General features: G+C 45.5%; 2 protein-coding genes across 3 annotated transcripts in view; one reads left to right on the forward strand and one right to left on the reverse strand.

Moving 5' to 3' along the window:
* The window catches only part of LOC111077739 (dedicator of cytokinesis protein 11), a 29,999-nt gene that overhangs the window by 1,586 nt on the left and 9,441 nt on the right, over positions 1-18,972 (reverse strand). The window contains 9 exon segments of the mRNA XM_041596150.1: positions 2,989-3,135; positions 3,194-4,816; positions 4,882-6,357; positions 6,623-6,958; positions 7,020-7,925; positions 7,927-8,460; positions 8,537-8,840; positions 8,899-9,455; positions 9,530-9,646. Of these exon segments, the coding sequence (XP_041452084.1) occupies positions 2,989-3,135; positions 3,194-4,816; positions 4,882-6,357; positions 6,623-6,958; positions 7,020-7,925; positions 7,927-8,460; positions 8,537-8,840; positions 8,899-9,455; positions 9,530-9,646 (6,000 nt within the window).
* On the forward strand, positions 103-2,527 carry LOC111077740. Of its 2 annotated transcripts, none has more exons than XM_022372125.2 (3): positions 103-2,089; positions 2,155-2,302; positions 2,378-2,527. In XM_022372125.2, exons 1-3 carry the CDS (start codon positions 282-284, stop codon positions 2,441-2,443), a joined length of 2,022 nt encoding a protein of 673 aa, XP_022227817.2. In that variant the 5' UTR covers positions 103-281; the 3' UTR covers positions 2,444-2,527. The 2 variants fall into 2 exon arrangements, with proteins under 2 accessions (XP_022227817.2, XP_022227818.2); XM_022372126.2 differs by having other exon boundaries at positions 2,158-2,302.

Here is an 18,972-nt window from a genome sequence, read left to right on the forward strand (position 1 = left end):
AAAAAAAAAAAGCAAACGGGCAAATCAATCAATCGTCAAACGTTTATCCCAAAAACAAAAAGTTTCACCCAAGTTATCCTTGAAAATTATGATATGAATATCAAATGAATTGCGAGTTCATTCCCAGCAACAAATCCACAACAGAATCTGTACTGAACTCTATTAAATTGTGTGTTACTTTTAATATTTGAATAGTATACATTCTTTGAAATTACTAACGCAAAACGTAGCCAACTAACCTTTTTTTAAGCACAAAATTCCACAAGAATAAACGACAGACAATGGACGAGGGTTTATGGCAGCGGACACAGGCCCTGAATCTCTATACATTCGGGCAGGCATTGCAGAACGAGGATAGCCTCACCCAGAGTCAGGGCGAGTCTTCATTGAACCCCGGGGCAAAGGAGTTTGTGCCATCGTTCAAGAGCACCAAACTGAAGGATGTAAAGGAATTTGTACCCATGTGCAAGAGCGGAACGGCGAAGGAGTTTCTTCCCTCATCTAAGAACACAGAGGTGAAGGAATTTTTTCCCTCATTGAACAACACAGAGGTGAAGGAATTTGTTCCCTCGTATAAGCACTTGGAAGCGAAGGAGTTTGTGCCCCCGCATCCAAAAGCGAAGGAATTTCTGCCCTCGTATCCAGAAGCGAAGAAGTTTGTGTCCTCGTATCCAGAATTTAAGGATTGTGTGCCCTCGTATAAGCAAAAGTCCGAGGAGAAGAATACAGCGTCCACATCGACACAAAGATTGTCGCATGGGGAGGCAAGTGGCGATGCAAAGAGTTCGCAACGCCGCGAGGGTACTACCGATGGCAAGATATCGCAACGCGATATACAGGATATCTTTATACAGCGGCAGATCTTTGAGTTCCTCACCGAGCTGGGTGACGAACAGATGCCCCTGGACACCATCGTTGTGGCTCTCTTGCCCAATGGCCAGGGACTCGGTGTAAATTTTACGACCAAAGAGTATGTCGGTGGCAAGAATCTGTTGGACGAGGCCTTGTGCAGGAACACTTGCCTCACTCTGCATGTCAACGACCCCGATGAGTTGGCCAGCAAGCCGGAGAATGTGCTGGTTAATCAGTTTCTCATTCGCGTGAACGATCAGCTAAGCGAAAAGTTGGAGCACACCAATGCCGTGGTGGCGCCCAAGGGTCGCATGAACAGGAATCGCAGCTACACGGAGCTGGAGATCGAGCAGCAGATCGAGGGCATCAAGGTGTTCGACAACTTCTTCAACTACACCGAGTCGATGCGCACCCAGGAGAGGGTCACCCAAAAGGCCTTCAAGGAGCTGTTCCACAGTCTGGGAATGATCGCCCAGAGAAGCTGTGCAACCACGCCAGTTGAGAGTCCCCGCAAATCGAGTCTGCCCTTTCCGAAAGCCACCAAAATCGATGAAGATGAGGAGGAGGTAGAGGTGGATGTGGATGTGGAGAAAGTGGAGGAGGTAGAGGCGGAGGAGTTCTTTTCCTCTTGCAACGATTCCGAGTCTGAGGGCGATGACATCACACTTCGCGGCAAGCAACTGGAAACGGATCTACGCAAGTACATGAGGGACAAGCTCTATCGCTTTGAGGATGACAATGGCCCTCAGCTGGTGAACCAACTCAGCGATGCCGATCTGCAAGAGATGATGCCGAACAACTTCGAACAAAGTGGACCGCCATCCACGCCAGCCATATCCCAGACGTTGGCCTACAAGTGCCCCAAGACCACACAAAAGTGTGTCATGCATTCAACGCTGATGACACCAACGGCGGCAGCACCTCGCAACATTCCTCGCCCCAACCAGAAGCAAAGGGTGTCCGTGCCCTCACTCAGTCAGAAAGGCCGGCATGGCGTCGCCACAGGCAGCAACACATCTGCGGTGACTGCCAAGAAGCTGCAGCCAGAGCGCCCGGCACAGTTCATTGCCACAGGTGTGCGCACCAAAACGAATCAGCGCCTTGCCAAAATGGGAGCAGCTGGACATGCTCAGCATTCCAGCAGCATGGCAGCTGCGGCTATGGCCGTTCGTATGGTCAAGACCAGTTCCAGTGGCAGGGCTGCTACGGTTACACAGAAGCAGCAATTGAATCTCGCGTAAGTCTCCAGGTTCAGGTATTGGTTCAGGTTCTTCCTTTAACATTACTTCCTCCTTAAAACAGCAGCAAGTCGACAGGTACTGAAATTTCCAGCAATCGTGGAGGAGTGACTGCTGCCACGAAGCCAAAAAATAACACTCAAGGGGGCTCTAAGAAGATGCTGCCACGTAGCACAAATGCCTCGTTGATGCGTCAGCAAGAGGTCAAGCGGGTAAGTGGCTCAAAGAAAAAGTTTGCTGATACTTCAAGGGATAATTCGACTGACTGTCCGTTGTTCTATCCACAGCGCCTGAGTCTTATGCACGGCGACAGTGATCCCGATTTGCTCTACAACGAGTACCTCTTCAAGTAATTATTTTGGCATTAAATGCAATGGACGTTACGTTTATGTTACTAATATTGTGGTTCAAATACAAGTGTTTAATGCGTAGACTACAACCGGCGATATCCTGGACACATTACACAATTGGACTATGGCCCAATTGAGGGCTCTTCCAGGGTTGCAGGCAAAGTTGCACCGCGGTGTCTTGTAGATAAGACGCACCCCGATTTTATCTTGTGAGGTCTTTCATAGCTACACAGATATTTAGTAGATGATCCATCAATTCCTAGCATTTTTTCCATTCAGTTCTTTATAAATTTAAAGCTAAGCAATGGGCGACAGCAGGAAAGAACAAAGGTGCCTCTGCCCTGGCAGTAGGTTCCACAGCTGGCGGGCAAGAAGTACCAGCTGCCAGTAGCAAGAAGTGCCCTTGCTGGCAGTTGAACTTCCCCCAGGCGCCTAGAACGCCTCAGAAGCAAGAGTAGAAGCATTTACCAGATGTTTATCCTTCTTTAAATCCTCCTCCTCGCCATTCTCGATCTTCAAAAGAACCTCTCGATTATGATGGCACTCACCGGCGAAGAATCCATGATTAGCTTGACAACATCCGCCCCAAATTTCTCCTGATATTGCTTGGCCAGGCGCTCGGAGATCTCGCTCAGCGAAGTGAGCTTGGGCTCCTTGTACACATACTCAATGGCATGATCCTCCTCAAAGTAAATCTGAAAGGAAAAGCATCCATTAGAGAGGTAATTCCTTCTATTTCCTTGGTAACCTCACCATTCCATAGAAGACAACCCTATAGAAGCGTCCCAGCATGCGCTTGCCGGACCGATTGACCTCCACAATCTTGCTGTAAGCCTGCGCCAAATGCTCGTAACAGTTGGAGAGCTCGATGAAGTCGCGGGCCCTCTCGTGGATGGGCAGAATGAGTTTGTACAGATCGCCGAGGCACTCGAAACGCTCGGCACGATCTAGCAGATCGGCGCACTGCTTTAGCTGTTCGAGCAGCATGTATTCGGTGTACTGCGAGTCCTGGGCCCCAGCATCCAGCTTGAGACCCTGCTCATCCAGCGGTATGTTGCGTGATATCTTGCCAAAGGACGCCGAGGACCAGCTGAGACTGGAGCAGGCGGTGCCACGCAGGCGCAGATACTCGCACATGAGGGCAGCGATGTGCAGATGACAGCAGGCGGCCTCCGAGAGATTGCCGTTCTGCTCGTGATTGCGGGCCATGGTGACCAGCCAGGTGTGCCGCAGCTCGGGTGTGGATGCGTACGAGTTGGCCAGCGAATACTGCAGCTCGAGCAGCCGCTCGGGGTCCATGTGATGGGCCTGCATCTGGGCGGTGGCCATGAGGACAGTGCGCACGCGACGCGTTAGATCCTTCACCTCCATGGGGAAGCCGGTGCCCTTCATGGCCTTGTCGCTGTTGGCATAGCTATTGATGATCGAAAGGCTCTCCTGGAATCGGGCATTGTTCAGCCCAATCACATTGCCAATCATCTGCGACACCGAGATGATGACCTGCAGGTGGACGCGGGTCAGGGCCTTGCGACCGCTAAACTCGAAATTGCTGCGCATCAGCAGATACAGGACAGCGCAGGATTCGTGTCGGATCTCCACCAGGCGACTGTCGCAGGCCTTCAGCAGCTCGTACACCATCTGGCCGCACAGCATGGCATTGCCCTTGAACAGGGCCACCGAATAGTTGTTGATGAACGCGCGCAGGGCGGCAAACACATGCTTGGAGAGCCTCTCCGACTGCCCCAGCTGCAGGAAGCGCAGATATACCCTCGCCAGCTTGCGCAGCACCAGGCTGTCGGTCAGCAGCTGACGGAACTGCAGGACATACATGCCCAGGCAGTCGAGTATGATCATGCCCACCTCTGTGGCCAGATTTGATTCGTAGAGCGCCAGCTGTGTCCTGGCCATGTCCTCCAGCAGATGTTCTCTTGGCTGATTTAAAGTGCCACTGATCGGCTGCTGCTGCTGTTGCTGCTCCTGCTGATGCCCGTTATCCAGCCCTGTGGGTGGCGTAGTCCTCGCGGGCAGCGTGTGCGCCTTCGTGGCACGCATCTGACGCGAGTCCGGCGTTAGCAGCACATTCTTCTTGCCCACATAGCGGAATTGCTGCAGCGAGAGATCGAGTATGGCCAGGAACTGCAGGGTCTCCGTTTCGTTGCAGTTCTGCCACCAGGCCACCATCTGATCCTGTGACAAGTGCTTCACAATGAAGAGGAATCCCAAGAGCAGATCCCTGCTCTCCGCAACACTGAACTTGTCACATCGCGACAAGATCTGGGCATGAGTGAAGCTCACGGAACGATTGTGACCATTGCGCAGGGCCACATCTGTCTCCCCGTTGGTGTACGCCCCAATGGTGGTGGTGTCCTGCGAGTGCTATACAAAACGAAAAACATAATTATAGCTGTCCGGCTGCATCATTTGTGGTGGCTTCCACTTACCCCTGAATCCGTGTTCGAATTGAGGGATAGATTCGATATCCCATTGCTTATGGGCTGTCCCGCAATGGCGGCCAGAAAGTTGTTCTCCTTCATGTGCACCGAGGTGCGGCACGGACTCAGCTGATCATTGTGCAGTGTCAAACGATTCTTCGAGCGCGGCGTGGACGTCAACGAGCCAAATGTCGAGGAATCCTTGCTGAAAACATAGCTGCTCGAGCAGCTCAGACGCTTGGTGTACGAGGCGGAGTCCACATAGTGGTGGCCATTGGGAGTGGTCGCTCCCGCCGTCTCGGACAAGTCATCTATGCGATGCAGATTGTCCATAACTATGCCCAGCCATGGCACGTACAGCAGAGCGATGCGGGAGAGTTGTCCGCGCTGCTGGTAGCGTCCGTCCAGCTCGTGTTTGGCCAGCAGATCCTTGAAGATGGCCAGGGCATGCCGCCGCACATGGCCCACCTCGTTGAGGCTGCTCTTCAGCTCCTGGAGCAGCAGACCCGAGAGGAAATGCTGACGACAGAACTCCTCGGAGAGCGTAAAGTGTTGCATCATCTCGGGCGGACGATTCTTTGGATTCAACACAAAGGGCAGATTGAGCGGCACATAGTGCTCGTGCTGGCAAATCTCCTGCAGAAAGTTGAACTTGTATTCGTGCAGCACCCGTGGATTGCCAGGCGAAAACTCCTCCATGTAGCATCGTATCAAACGATAGACAAATCCCCGGTCCATGTAGCTGAGACACTGCCGCACAAAGCGAGCCAGCGAGCGATTCAGCAGCTGTGTCTCCTCACCCAAGTCATCGTAGCGCGTCGTGATGTATATGATCAGCACCTTGATCAGCTGCTCCACCCGGTCCGCATACTCCTTGGGAAAGCGTTCGTTGCGCAGCATTCGAATCCTGCCGGTTGCCAGCAGATGCTGGGCCATGCTCTTCACAATCAAATCGAAAAAGATGGCCGAATAGCGCATGAACTTGTTGACAATCAGAAAATCGGTATTCTTGGGATTCAGCAGATACGGCAAGTGCCTGCACAGCTCGCCATGCACTGTCCTCAGGCGTGCCGTCTGCTGGCTGTAGTAGGGCGCATGGAACACATACTTCACATACGAGGCCAGCAGATCGGGCCGCTTCGCATCGAAGCTTATCAAGTGGATGATGTTCGTCAGCAGACGTATCACATTCAGGCCAATCTCCTCGGACTGCGTGTGCACCAGCAGCGTAAACAGTTCGTTCAGGAGCGTCGGCAAGTAGCTGATCAGCGAACGCATATCAATGGCATGCGCTGCCTTGAGTATCTTGCAGGTCTCCGTTTCCGCTGGCAGTGCGCCCGTCTTTCCACCCTCCAGCAGACGCTCGCAGTGCGCAAAGAAGTTGTGCAGATGCTGATCCGCCGTCAGCACTGTGGAGTCCAGGCGCAGGGCCACTGTGTACAGGGGGCGCTGATTGTCGATCCATTGGATGTCGGGGCCGCAGTTCTGCTAAGAAATTGGAAGGATTTGTAGGAGTGCCAGAGATTTTGGATAGCGGGAAGGTGCGCAAGCATGCGGATGTGCAACGTGCAGCAGCAACAGATGGAGAGAGAGAGAGAGAGAGAGAGAGAGAGAGCGGAGGTTAGTTGTGAAATGATTGGATGGTGGGATGGGGGGTATCAGGTTTGTTTTGTAAGAGACAAAAAGAGAGACAAACACAAAAACATGAGTGTGATGAGAGAGCACAGCTTAAGCGGATCCATTCACTTACCCCCTTGCCCCAACCCAGTGGCTGTATGGACAGATAGCCCACTGGCAATGTGGCAGCCACTGGCAGCGGCTGCTCCTCCAAACAGATGCGATTCTTTTGCAGCAACGGCAGCCAGGCATACCCGATGGGCGTCTCAAAGGCGGCCTGGGCATCGCGCTTCTTGCTCAGATTACAGGACACATGGTAGAACGAGAACAGCAGATGATGCTCGGCAAAGAGGCCCAAAGGAAGACGCAACTTGATCTCCTCGTACCATGTGGGGGTGACATTATGATGGAGTACGGGACAGGCGATTTGTGTGACTAGCAGATCCTGTCCTGGCCTTCCATAGATGCACTGCAAAACGGGGGTTAGCCAATGTACGTCAGCATGTACTTTAGTCTATGTATTTGCTTACCTTCAGGGGCTTACTGTACTCGCCGTCGCCATCTCTGAGCTCCACAACGACCGTGATGTTCCTGGCCCGCGAGAACAGCTTCTGGCTATCGAACTGCAGACTCAGCGGATACACGTACAGATGGTTGCAGAAGCTCGTGTACGGATGAGCTTCCCTTTCGCTTTGGTTTTGGAATTCAGCCAGCTCCAGGGTCGGCGGCTGCTTGGAGGCCGGACTAAAGGTCGAGAGTGGCGCCAGGGACTTGCTCAGACCGCAAGGCACTGTCTGCTCCACGATCTGTAGCTGCATCTTGAGGCAGCCCGGGATGATGGTCAGCTTGCTGAGCTTCTCTGGCTTGCGATAGTCCACCAGGAACTTGAGCAACTCCTCGTCCTTGAGCTTGGGCAGCTCCTGGCGATAGATGGGACTAAAGTCGAACTCCTTGTGCGGCTCAACGTCCAGCTCGTGGCTGTAGAGCTTGAACAGGGGCTTGGCCGCCCAGGCAAACGGCTGGCGATAGTGTCCAATGTGCTGGGCGCAGTTTTTGGCCGCCTTCCACACCTTTTGGCCGAGCTTCGGATCTTTGCCCGCCTTCAGGTACGGCTCTGCGGCCTGGGCGATGCCACACTGCAGCACCTTCTCCACTCGCAACACCAGATAGATGTCTGCATGGGGGGCACGCACCGAGAGCAGGCACTGCCGCAACTGCTGAAACTGCTGGCGGGGGCAACGCAGCAGCTCCGCGGACACACCATCGAAAAGGGAGTGTGGCGCCTGCGAGGCATTCCTGTCATCCCCCTCTGCGGCTCGACGGGGCACGCCGCAGCCCGCGACTGATGCCGGAACAGGTGTGTTCGGCAGGAGTTGGGTATTCCACGAGTCATTCACATTGAAGTAGAAGCTCTCGCTCAGCTTGCGTCCCGCCTTTGGCATCGTACAGCGCCAGGCTGGTGATATACGGCTCCACCTGCTGCTCTGCATCCACCCCGGGCCCAGCATCTGCTGCCACGCACTGCAGGCGAAAGCGCAGACTGTGGCACGTGAGGAGCATTCGTGTGCCGAAATGCTCGCGATACTGCTCCACACTATCGTTGGCTGTGGCCTTCGAGGCGGTCTGATAGCAGGCAAACAGTCGTCGACGCTGCTCCTTCCTGGCCAGGGCAATCGAGTGATCCGTCTCCCTGCCGTATTTCATCAGCTGCGGATGCAGCGATTGATCGAGACCCTTGAGCGTCCCAAATGTGGGCTGCTGCTCCGCTGGCTGCAGCAACTGCGGACCCGCTGACGGCTGACGCTCCAGCGAAGCCTTGCGCTTCTCCTCCTGGGCACGATTCTGGGCCAGCACTGAGGAGAGTTTCCCCAGCCAATCCTTAAAGTCCTGCTCATTCTCGGCGGCCAAAGTGAAAGACTTATGACCCGCTGTCATGCGTAGTTCAAAGCAAAAGCGTCCGCGTTTGGGGTTCTGCAAAGGCATCAAAACAATCAATTAATGGAAGGGAATGAAAGGATATAAAAGCAAGGAATATTCCGTCTCCTACTTGGACAACTTCTGTGCAAAAATCCATGACAATGGTGGCCTTGGCATCGCCCTGCTTTTCATCCTTGTGCAGCTCCAGCATATACGTTCCATCGATCTCCTGCCGCAGATAGCAATAGCGACGCTTAAACGATTTGTTGCCTATGTTGGCAAACATTCGATCGGAGGCCGAATCGGGTCCTTTCAGCAGATAGCCCTGCTTGGTGATGGTATCCGCCTGAGAGCGTGTCATTTGCTCATCAATGCGATCCTGATCGGCATCGATTTCGTACACCTCTTCGAGCAGTTCTTCCGCAGGCGAGATGCTAAACGAAAGGGAGAATGCTCAATTAGGGATCCCCGCAACATATCTCATCCGCTCACCTGGGCAAATCATGACAGTTGCCGCCATAAGCATTATATTTATAATGAATCAAATGATTCTTTGCTCTGTACGTGTAAAGCGCTTGTCGTGTGAATCTTGTGCACTCGGCACGTGATCCCTGAGTGACTGATCCCTGATCTTCGCCAGGTGCCTCGTCCGCCAGCTCATCTGCCTCTTCGGGCTGTGCCAGATGTGAGCGAAGTGTAATGGAGGACAGAGCTGACTCGTAGGATGATTCCTGTGACACTTTCTGACTTGTGGAACCATTCGACGAGCACTGTGAACTCTTGCGTGACAGCTGATGGTGCCCATTGACGCTGCTCAGACTGCTGCAGCTGCTGTGTCCATTGCCATTCCCATTCCCATTTACATTGTGATGACTGCCATTCGATTGAGTGCTGCTCTGGCGGCTCACCTGACTGTGACCATTCCCATTCCCATTCCCATTGCCCATCAAAGCGCCATGCAATGGACACACAATCGCCTCGTTGGGTGGCTCAAAGCGATCGGCCACTGATTTGGCCGTGGTACGCTGCTTCCGTGGCATAATGATCTCCTAAAAAGGGGAACAAATATTGCCCATAAGTAGGGGAAAACTTCTCTTTGACAATGTATTTATTTTTTACTTACTGAAACATCATCTGCTGGATAGATGAGCAACTCCCTCTGTGGATCATTTTGGATTACTGTTTTATTTTTGGCCACAAATGCCTCAAAATCTATGGGCTCCACCACAAGGGGTTTGTTCTGTAAATGAAATTAGGAAGAAATACAAAAATTAGTTTTTTCTTTTTGCTAATTTATGTGTGCCACTTGTAAAAGCAAAGACCCCCCAACCTATCGACGCGTCTATCGTCTATAAATAGAGGGGGAAAAATAGCAAGCAACAAAGTAATGCCCAAAATGTTCCTCTTTCTGAGAGATTTATCGGTATAACGCACGCCATAAATTTATCCCCACTTTGTGATGTGTGTGCGATCTCTCTCCCACTCTTCCACTTTTTGATTTTCCTCTAGAAAATTAACCCCCCTCCTCAGAAAATATTGCAGACCTTGACCGCATTACAAAACGGATGCACACTCCACTCCGCCCTCTCTCTCTTTCTCTCTCTCGGGCCGCTGGCCTCTGGTTGTAATAATATCTTCCATGTCTGACTTTTTGTATAAACAAATTCATTTCGTCTAAACATTTCGCTTCTAATATTTTGCAAGCTGTTTTGTGTTTCTTTTCTGGGGTTTTGCGTATTAGATTTTCCCATGGAAATGCTCCTTATAACGTAAATAAGGTTGAATATTAGGACGGTATTTTTGAGTGCCACAACCTAACACAATTCTTTACATAAGGAGAATAATTAGGGGTTCCACTTTGAATTTGCCATTCAATTCAAATGAAAACAGCTGATTTCTGCTACCAATAAATAAAATATTCCTCCCACATATCACCTACAGATTCTTAAATATTCGAATATTTTCTAAAAATATTCATCTTAAATTCCAAACATTTATCTTTTATAAATTCGATTTGGGATAATTCATTGCTTGACTAAATAAAGTAACTTACAACGCCACATATGGAAGTGCGTTATGGTGCTTTTTGCTAAACCGCAATCAACACGATAGATTTACAACAACAATAAAATGGATTTTCTATGTGAGATATGCCCCCATATTTGGGAGAACATTTAAAAAACATTTTTTTTTTAATTTCACACATTGATTCAGCTGTCTTCAGTGATGGAACTCCCAAATGGTCCCTGTATCGTGTTACTCGATTTGAATATATCCTTTCGCTGATGGGAAAATGTTTGCACCGAATGAACGTCATTCGCCTCACTGAACGATTGTGCTGCAAATGGAAACGGTGTTCGTTTCTCTTTCTCCCTCTCAGGTAGGGTTAAAGTGTCACTTCCGTTTGACATTCTCCTCTCCTTTGGCCCCTCTTAATGTCTTTCTGTCTTTTGGCGTGTTGTCATTTTATTGTTTTCTTGAAATTCAAGGTGTGTGGTGGGGGTCTCTGGGGCTTGGAGCCCAGGAAGCGACAGGTCACAATTTAGGCCATGGGAATGGGCTACGATGGCACATTTGATGGACGGTTAACTGCGCAGATACCAAGCATATGAGGCCATCGAGGACATTGAGGACATTAAGGAAAGGATTGTCATAGGTTGGGAATGGATATGAGGTAAGGTCGGGTTTTTTTGAGATAGTTAATAAATAAATATTGCCATTTTTTATGTCGATTTTCCATACTTAGATTAAAATCTAATGATTGCGTTTCATCTACTCGTAAATATCAAAATTGCTGTAGAAAACGCTCTTGGATGAGAGCAGATTTAACTGAATTTTCGAAAGGTTAGAAATTATTTCAGTTTTTGTATGGCAGAATGAACTTTTTTCCAAAATACCCATCAATCTTGTATGCAAATAAAAGTTAGTACTCGTATTTGTATCCCCCATAAATCTCAACCTTAACCCTGGCCTCTCTGCTTTGAACCACAAAAAGCAATCTATAAACCCAACCACGCCCACAAGCAGTAAAACCTTCTCCTACTCCCACTGCCACTCCTACAGTGGAATGTCAATGCACTTCTGCCACTTAGCCCGACGGACGAACGGGCCATGGAACATGTGCGCCACTTCGTGTGGGGGAAAGGCACTTTTCATTGTAAGCCCATGTCTGACGTCTCTCTCTTCACAAACTCTCGGCTATCGGCTCTCGACTCTTGGCTCTTGGCTCTTGGCACGCACTGCATGCAAATTGGCAGACGGTCGCTTTGTCGCTTGCGTAATTAAAAACCGGCGGCGGAAAAAGGTAAACGAACAGCAGCTACAGCCACAGGCCGGGCCGACAACAAGTGCATGGGCATTACGCAAATAAAGGTGTAGGCTTCCACAGCAAATCAATTTTTGGACAAGTCGAAAAGCTAAAACGACAGCCATCAAGCGATGGGCGATGTTCGAGAAAGTTGAGCAAACATTTGGCATCTAAGCAAGAAACCTAAGCAGCAGAAAGAAGGGGAATCCAAAAACGTAAATGGCAGAGGGAGGAGATTCCACGACTTAAAAAGGCGAAAACTGCATCACCCTGGTGGTAGTCGATTAGTCTACACGCAAATCTTCAGTAAAAAATGCTTCATCAACCAGCAACCAGCAAATCCGAGTGGTCCAGCAAGGCGTGAAGACCTCAAACAGAGGCTTCATCATCGTCATCATCAGAGGGAACTATCAACAAGCATGATCAAACCATCATCAAGGTGAAAGGATACATTGCAAGCGTCGCAGATTGAGATACTCTTCAGGAACAATTGGAACACGACAAAGAACACTCACACAAGTGAGTCAAAAAGTACACAAGTTCGAAGACAGTGAGAGTGTAAGCTGAAATAGATAACTAGACCTACCAAATTTAGACTAAAATGTTGACTGGAATTATTGGAGGAATTATGGAGGCATTATTTTGCGTGGTAAAAGTTTTTTTATTACAAATACTTGTTTTACAATTCCTTATACGATATCTAGCAGTAGTAGTAGTAGTAGTAGGATAGTAGTTTTCTTTATGATTTTAACGAAAAGTGCAGAAACAGAAATATGTATGTTGGCTTTATCAGTATTTTGGAGTATACTTCGGAGTAAATGGTTTAAGGCACTCCGCTTTTCGCAAGCCTTAGCCATTACGATTTAAAGGATTTATGCAAGAATTTAAATTATTGTGCACCGGTTTTTGGAACTTTGTGCTATCGATAGAGTTTCATATTTTAGTTTGGTTTGAGTGCTGTAAAATTTTTAGTTGTGATTAGAAAAAAATTAATAATATAAAGCTATAAAAAAAAAATGTATTTATTTTAGCTATACTTATAAATATTATTTATTTATTATAAATTTATTTATTTATTAATTTATTTATTTATTATTTATTTATTATTTATTTATTATTTAATTATTTATTTATTATTTATTTATTATTTATCTACAGATATTTGAAAACTGAAGCATGCTATTTTGCGATTTGACAGTTGGCTAATAGAGTTTGATTTCATTCCATTTTATCTGTGCAAACATCTAATTAAAGTAAAAATACCCTCTCTTTGTGAAGGGTATATGTAATAGATATTAACATCAGACATCAACCATCAGCCAGATTAAATTTTGCAGTCAGTGGTTTTTGAGGTTTGAGACGCCACCATGGTAGCCAGGCAGGCAAAACGTGACGTTTTATATGCATATTTCACTTGGAAAATTGATTGCCCCTGGCAGAGTGCCTCCTGCCTCAAGTGGCATGTGGCAGTGGACCGCCACTCTCTACCATTACCATTACCATTCCTCCTTTTTCCCCCCAAGAGCTTGACTTTCATTGATTTTAGCAGAGGAATTGCCCTGGCGAATCTCTTGAATGTCACTTGAGTCGCCTTGCCACAGAGACTCCCTCTGTGTCTCTGGAAGCTTGTGCGCCTCTGCCACTCGCTTATCAGTTGAACAATTGCAACAATGCGGCAGAGATGTCTGCATTAACATCTCTTTGGAGCTGCCACAAATGGTGGGGATCTGGGGGGGGGTCACTCGGCTCATTTGTGTTTCGCTTTGAAGTGGAAACCATTCAAGTGGTCTATGAATTTAGCCCCCATTTACCCTTCCATGCTCCCCTCACCCATCAAGCCTTCCATTCTTCCTGATTGGCATTTTCATGGCATGGAAAAATTGTGACTAAATTTAGCTTTAACTTATGCCATATATCGGATGATTTGTAATTGCTTTCGTTGTAGGCAGTTGCTGGGGGCTGGGCTGTTGGCTGTTCTGTCTGCTGAACTTTTGACCCACACGAAAATAGTTCTCCCTTTTTAGTATTGAAAGCTTCTTTTTCGATTGTGTAATTTGTAATTTCGAGTGGAATTTGTATGTGGAATGTAAAACCATTCTTAAGGGCAATATTTATAGAACTTTTGTGGATCTAAAATGTTTTTAAAAAATTTTCGGAATGCAATAAAGGAAGTTTCGCTATAAGAAAGATTCAGAGAAGCATGAAACGGGGTATGCACGATAAAATTTGAAGGGTTTTCAGAGTTTAGCTTGGGCTCTAGTACCGGCTAAATATATAATATAGCATATACCCAAATCAAATTTGTACTTTAATTCTGATCATTGATTGAAAGTAAAAACTTGTATTATAATAAAGACCGTAAGACATTTTGACAATGGGTGATTGAGGCTGAAAGTAAATGTCAAATTTAAATTGCCCTTCGAATTAGCTATGCAGTCAGTGCCCATCGATTGTATTTTATTTTCTTCCTTTTTTGCGTATTTTTCTTGTGAAAATGTTTGATGAATTCTCGTATGATCAATGCTAAATATCCTTGCCTTTTCCATTGCTTAACGACTACTATATATATTTCCCACAAAGTTTTGTTAAACTCTTGTTGGAGAAATATTTCCATATTTTCTTATTCGATTTCCCCAACACAAGGTCCCTCATATCATATTTGCTTCTTAAGTTTCCTTGAAATTCCCCAGATATTACAGCAGCTGTGATTTCCCCCTTTTCTTAAGTGGATAACAGTCCTATAAAACATTTGTATTTGTTTCCTTAGATAAACAGAAATTACACAACATTATAGTTTACTTTATTTTTGCAGTTTATGCGATATGCCGGAATGGTTGGCTTGGAAGCTCGACAGCTGGCATCCGTTGTGGCATGAGGAATGTGCACTATACGAATTCCACAAAATTATGCCCAAGCAGACCCCGAGATCTCACAGATGCATTCCGGATCGCAGGAACCATATTTACAGATTCATTTTGGATCGCACGAACCACATTATTGTAGGATGGGTGCGAATCATATTTACAGATGCGTATGGATCGCTGCGAACATAAGCCATGGAATGCACTGATAAGAAAGTGCCTTTGCATTATCGTTTATAGTTTATTTATATATACACGTGAATATTTGTTTTATGAATTAACAAAACATTTCTTTATCAAACGAAGAGGTTTGTCCAGTCACAGGGAACTGGTTTTTGCCCAGTAAGACATATGTTTTGGTCATCATTGTCGGGTTGTTACTGTCTGCTGGGGGAGTTCAATGAACCCACATTTATTATAAAAATAAATTGATATGTAAGTGGAGATGGAGATGGAAGCCCCTCTGTGGAAGGTAACTTTTCCAATGGTTTTGCCCACCCATAAAAGTGACAACACGTCAACAGTTTTCCGCAGCCATTCCTTAAAAATTCCACTCTTAAAAGGTGTTGCATGTTGCAAAAAAAAAAAAATAAAGACGAAACACTGGCAAAAAAAACAAATAAAAACTCGTTGAATTTCTCGCATTTCTTGCTTTTTCTTATATAAAATAATATAATTTATTTTAAAACTTTCTTTAGCAGCAAATATATATACATACTAAATCTATTCATTGATGATCCCCCCAAGAAATTTCACCCAGTTTAAACTTTTGATTTGTTTAGAAAATTTACATACAAACATGCAACATGCCATGCCACCACATACAACATGGTTATACATACATACGTACATACATATGTATGTACTATTGTTGACAGACAAATGAGGAAACTTATCATTAGCCTGCTCCGCCGTTCAATTCAAAAGTAAAGGCATTCATTAGATGGCTTTTTGTTAGCTTCCACACAATGAGGGAGAAATGAATGTCGCGAATGCATAAGTAGCATTTAAATCATACGACCACAATAATGCGACAACTAAACTATAGCATTACTTATTACTGTATTTCTAATGCTTTAATCTCTCGCTGATCAGAGCATTGCATAAGCATCTCCATACGATATAAGATAGATGATGATTCCATTCGGTTTCTGGTTTGGAGTAAAAGTTCCGCAAACACTTTCATTTCTTGCATAATCTGTGGCTTTGATTGCTAGAGACTTTTAGGGAAAGAGAGATACGTTGAGGTATAACCAAAAATTATAGAACAATAAAAATAGACAATAGACAATGAAAAATATACCTTAAAACCGCTGACTGACAATTGAATATGGCTTTACATTATGCCCCTATTCAAGTGGAGTGTATTAAAAATTTGTATTAAAAGTATTCAACGGAAGATTGGGCAAGAAATCTGAGAAATCTCTTTTAGTTTTTCCTAAGAGGTTCGTCATGTCCGGGGCAACGCAGGATATAGCATGATCGAGACCTGCAGAGACTTGTTTGAGCTGTGATTCTGCTTCGCCTATTGGAACTACATATGCAGCTATTCAGATAACTCTCTTATTTCTTTTCGTTAGACATTCAAAGTTATGCTTAAATATAACAGTAATCATGTCTCTAATAATCATGACCTCTCCCAAAAACTTCCATAGAAAATTCTAAAAGTATCCAATGCTTCTTTGGATATTCTCCGAGCCCCCCAATTAGCATAGAAAAGCACTTGTGTGCATAATGAAACAGGTGGAAACCGTTTAAAACTTGTATCTTTAAGCGGTTCAAGGTCAAAAAGGTATTGTAACTGGTTTCTCCAATGAAGCCCTCCTAGGGGGGCTATTAGCCAATTTAACCAGTAGTTAAGTACAAAGAAATACAAGAAAAACCAGAAGCAACCTTGAGGGTAAGTTGCACACAGAAAATACGAGTAATTTGCCCTTAAAGACGGAACCCAACAGCGGAAAAACAGTAGAGGGAAAAGCAAGTGTAGCAAAAACCAGCGGAAAACATAAGGCAAGAAAAAGTTCCCACGCAGAAAACCAAAGAAAAGAAAAAAACTACAACAAAAAGGCGGAAAAAAGACAGAGACGAAAATTAATAATATAGGAGTAGAGTGCGCGAGCAGACATAGGCCTAGGCGTAGGCCTTCGCTGCCTCAGTTCTTGACAATGTCTGTCTTCAGAGAGCAAATACCCGTAATTAAACAACGAAGCGCGCTCTGAAAAGAAAGTAAAAGAAAAGCCAGAAGGCATCGAAAAGAAAATCGTACGAGTACACACATTTTTTCAAGAAAAACGTGGAAACAATCAAGAAAAAAGAGTAGCTTTGGGGGCCAGATCTGTGGATACCCTTGAAGATCGATAGTTCATAGTTTTACTGACTATATTCCATTTTTTTTCATGGACTTTGATTACACATATTTACGATTACATTCCGAGTACATAAATATACATGAAAGGTGCCTGCTGCTAAGCCACACTGAGAGAGAGGGAGTCTTAAATAAATATTTGCAACGTAAGGGATTTGCATAGACAAAGACATAAATTCAGCGATTCACATATACATATTCTTCAAGAACTCTATAGAGTATAGAAAATGCCCCCTTCTTTGCCTTACAAACATCTCAAGGAAACAAACAATATCCTCTCACTCTACTGTAAAAGTCAGGGTATCTATCATACCAATCAGCAGACAACACAACAATTGAGGCGGTGGCTGCAAACATTTGTTGTCTGCTGCTTGCTGCTGCAAGAATATTGTGTGTCGTTTCTTTAATTACAGACATCTGAAGATAGCACCGAAGATACATATCTGCTTCATTTGTTGAAGCCACTTGGATGATGCCACTGGAAAGTTGACATTTTCAGTGCAGTTTTTTCAGTGGAAAATTGGGTGCCACCAACCAGAGGGGAGGGCAGGAAATGTGAGGTTGATTCTTCTGCCATGTGTGGCTATTGGCTGTGGGGGCAACTTTCTAAAAAGAGTACTTAGCACTTTCAATTACATTCAAAGCAAGAATCTGGCAAACTAATTACATTTGTAGCCGCCACTGTTGCCGGGTCTCTCCGTCTCTCCCGATGTTTGTCGATGGTTGGCGAGTGTGAAATATGTGTTAATTACACACCGAATGGCCATAATAAAATTCAAGTATCTTCCCATTAATTGCTCAATTGTGGATTATGGACATCTAAAGAGATCTACACACACAAAAGAGAGGTCTTTTGCGGGGTCAATAAACTCTTCTCTTTGGCCAAAAGCTAAATTGCCACACCCGTAACTCCATAATCTTTGGCTTGACATTTCTCGAGTGGCAAGAGAGGGCAAAACGGGCAGAGATTCGAGGGACCTATTCATACAACAAGTGGTAAGAAAACAAGTTTCAAAGAACAACCAACAGTATGAGGAAGGCTAATCTTTATGGTTTTGTGGCGTTTACTACACCGTTCAAAAAAGAGTTGGGGAACGAGTTGGAAGAGCAAAATTTGGCATCAAATATCATTCATATCATTCATACTCGTACGTAACGTTTTTGCACGAGAAGGAAGAGAAATTTGATTACAATTAGAGAAGGCAGTAGATCAACAGTGGGCAGGCGTTTTTGAATTTCGGAGCAGTTCAACAATAACAGCAAAAAACCAGCAAGAACGTTGTAAGGCGCAGCAAGCGCCGCGGCTCTACTTTTATACAAGTATATCGGGTAAATATGTGAGCTTATGATTAATGTAACCTATACAATATATTTTATACGAAATTAAACGTAAGAGTCGGAATAGGTATTGGAGTCGATGACTAGCGAATGTTCTCTGTCTTTTGGTATCGATGTTTGTAAAAGAAACGAGTTTATTTGTTGGATAATGCAGGTAGGGGTGGATCTCTATCTCAAAACTTGCCTCGCACTTGTCATGACAGATGGTAAAAACTTAGAGAGAAACAAAAAAGGAACCACGACTGCTAGCTACATATGTTCTAAAGTGAATGCTTGCACTTCGTTTCTTAGTAGTATGACTATCAGTATTATAAGTACTCAGCTGGAAACAAAGGAGCTTGAACTTTGGCAGAAGTCTTTGTGTGTATTATTCTCAAAAAAAAAACACGTAATAAACATACGTCTTTTCATGGGGTGAGAAGAACTTTGAGTGAAGCAATCAAGTCCCTTTTTTCCTTCATAAAGAATCTATGAATTTCTACAGAGATAATTACAATTTAGCAACGTTTTTGTTCTCCCATATTTCTAATAATTCAATTAAAATGTTTAATCAATATCATATCAAAGGAGAAATTAGCATACGTATCCAAAGTTTCATTTTTTTTCAACTATCATAAAAGAACTTTGAACTTTGAAGAACCATTTAAGCTCAGCTCCAGACACAAAAGAGATAGCAACACATTGTCAGATACAAA

Source organism: Drosophila obscura, unplaced genomic scaffold (assembly GCF_018151105.1).
Source record: "Drosophila obscura isolate BZ-5 IFL unplaced genomic scaffold, ASM1815110v1 contig_14, whole genome shotgun sequence".
NCBI classification, from domain to species: Eukaryota; Metazoa; Arthropoda; class Insecta; order Diptera; family Drosophilidae; genus Drosophila; species Drosophila obscura.

Coding starts and splice junctions, on each gene's coding strand:
- LOC111077740 (XM_022372125.2), top strand. CDS start 282: ATGGACGAGGGTTTATGGCAGCGGACACAGGCCCTGAATCTCTATACA. Junction 2,090..2,154: donor AAGCAGCAATTGAATCTCGC/GTAAGTCTCCAG, acceptor TCCTTAAAACAG/CAGCAAGTCGACAGGTACTG. Junction 2,303..2,377: donor GTCAGCAAGAGGTCAAGCGG/GTAAGTGGCTCA, acceptor TTCTATCCACAG/CGCCTGAGTCTTATGCACGG.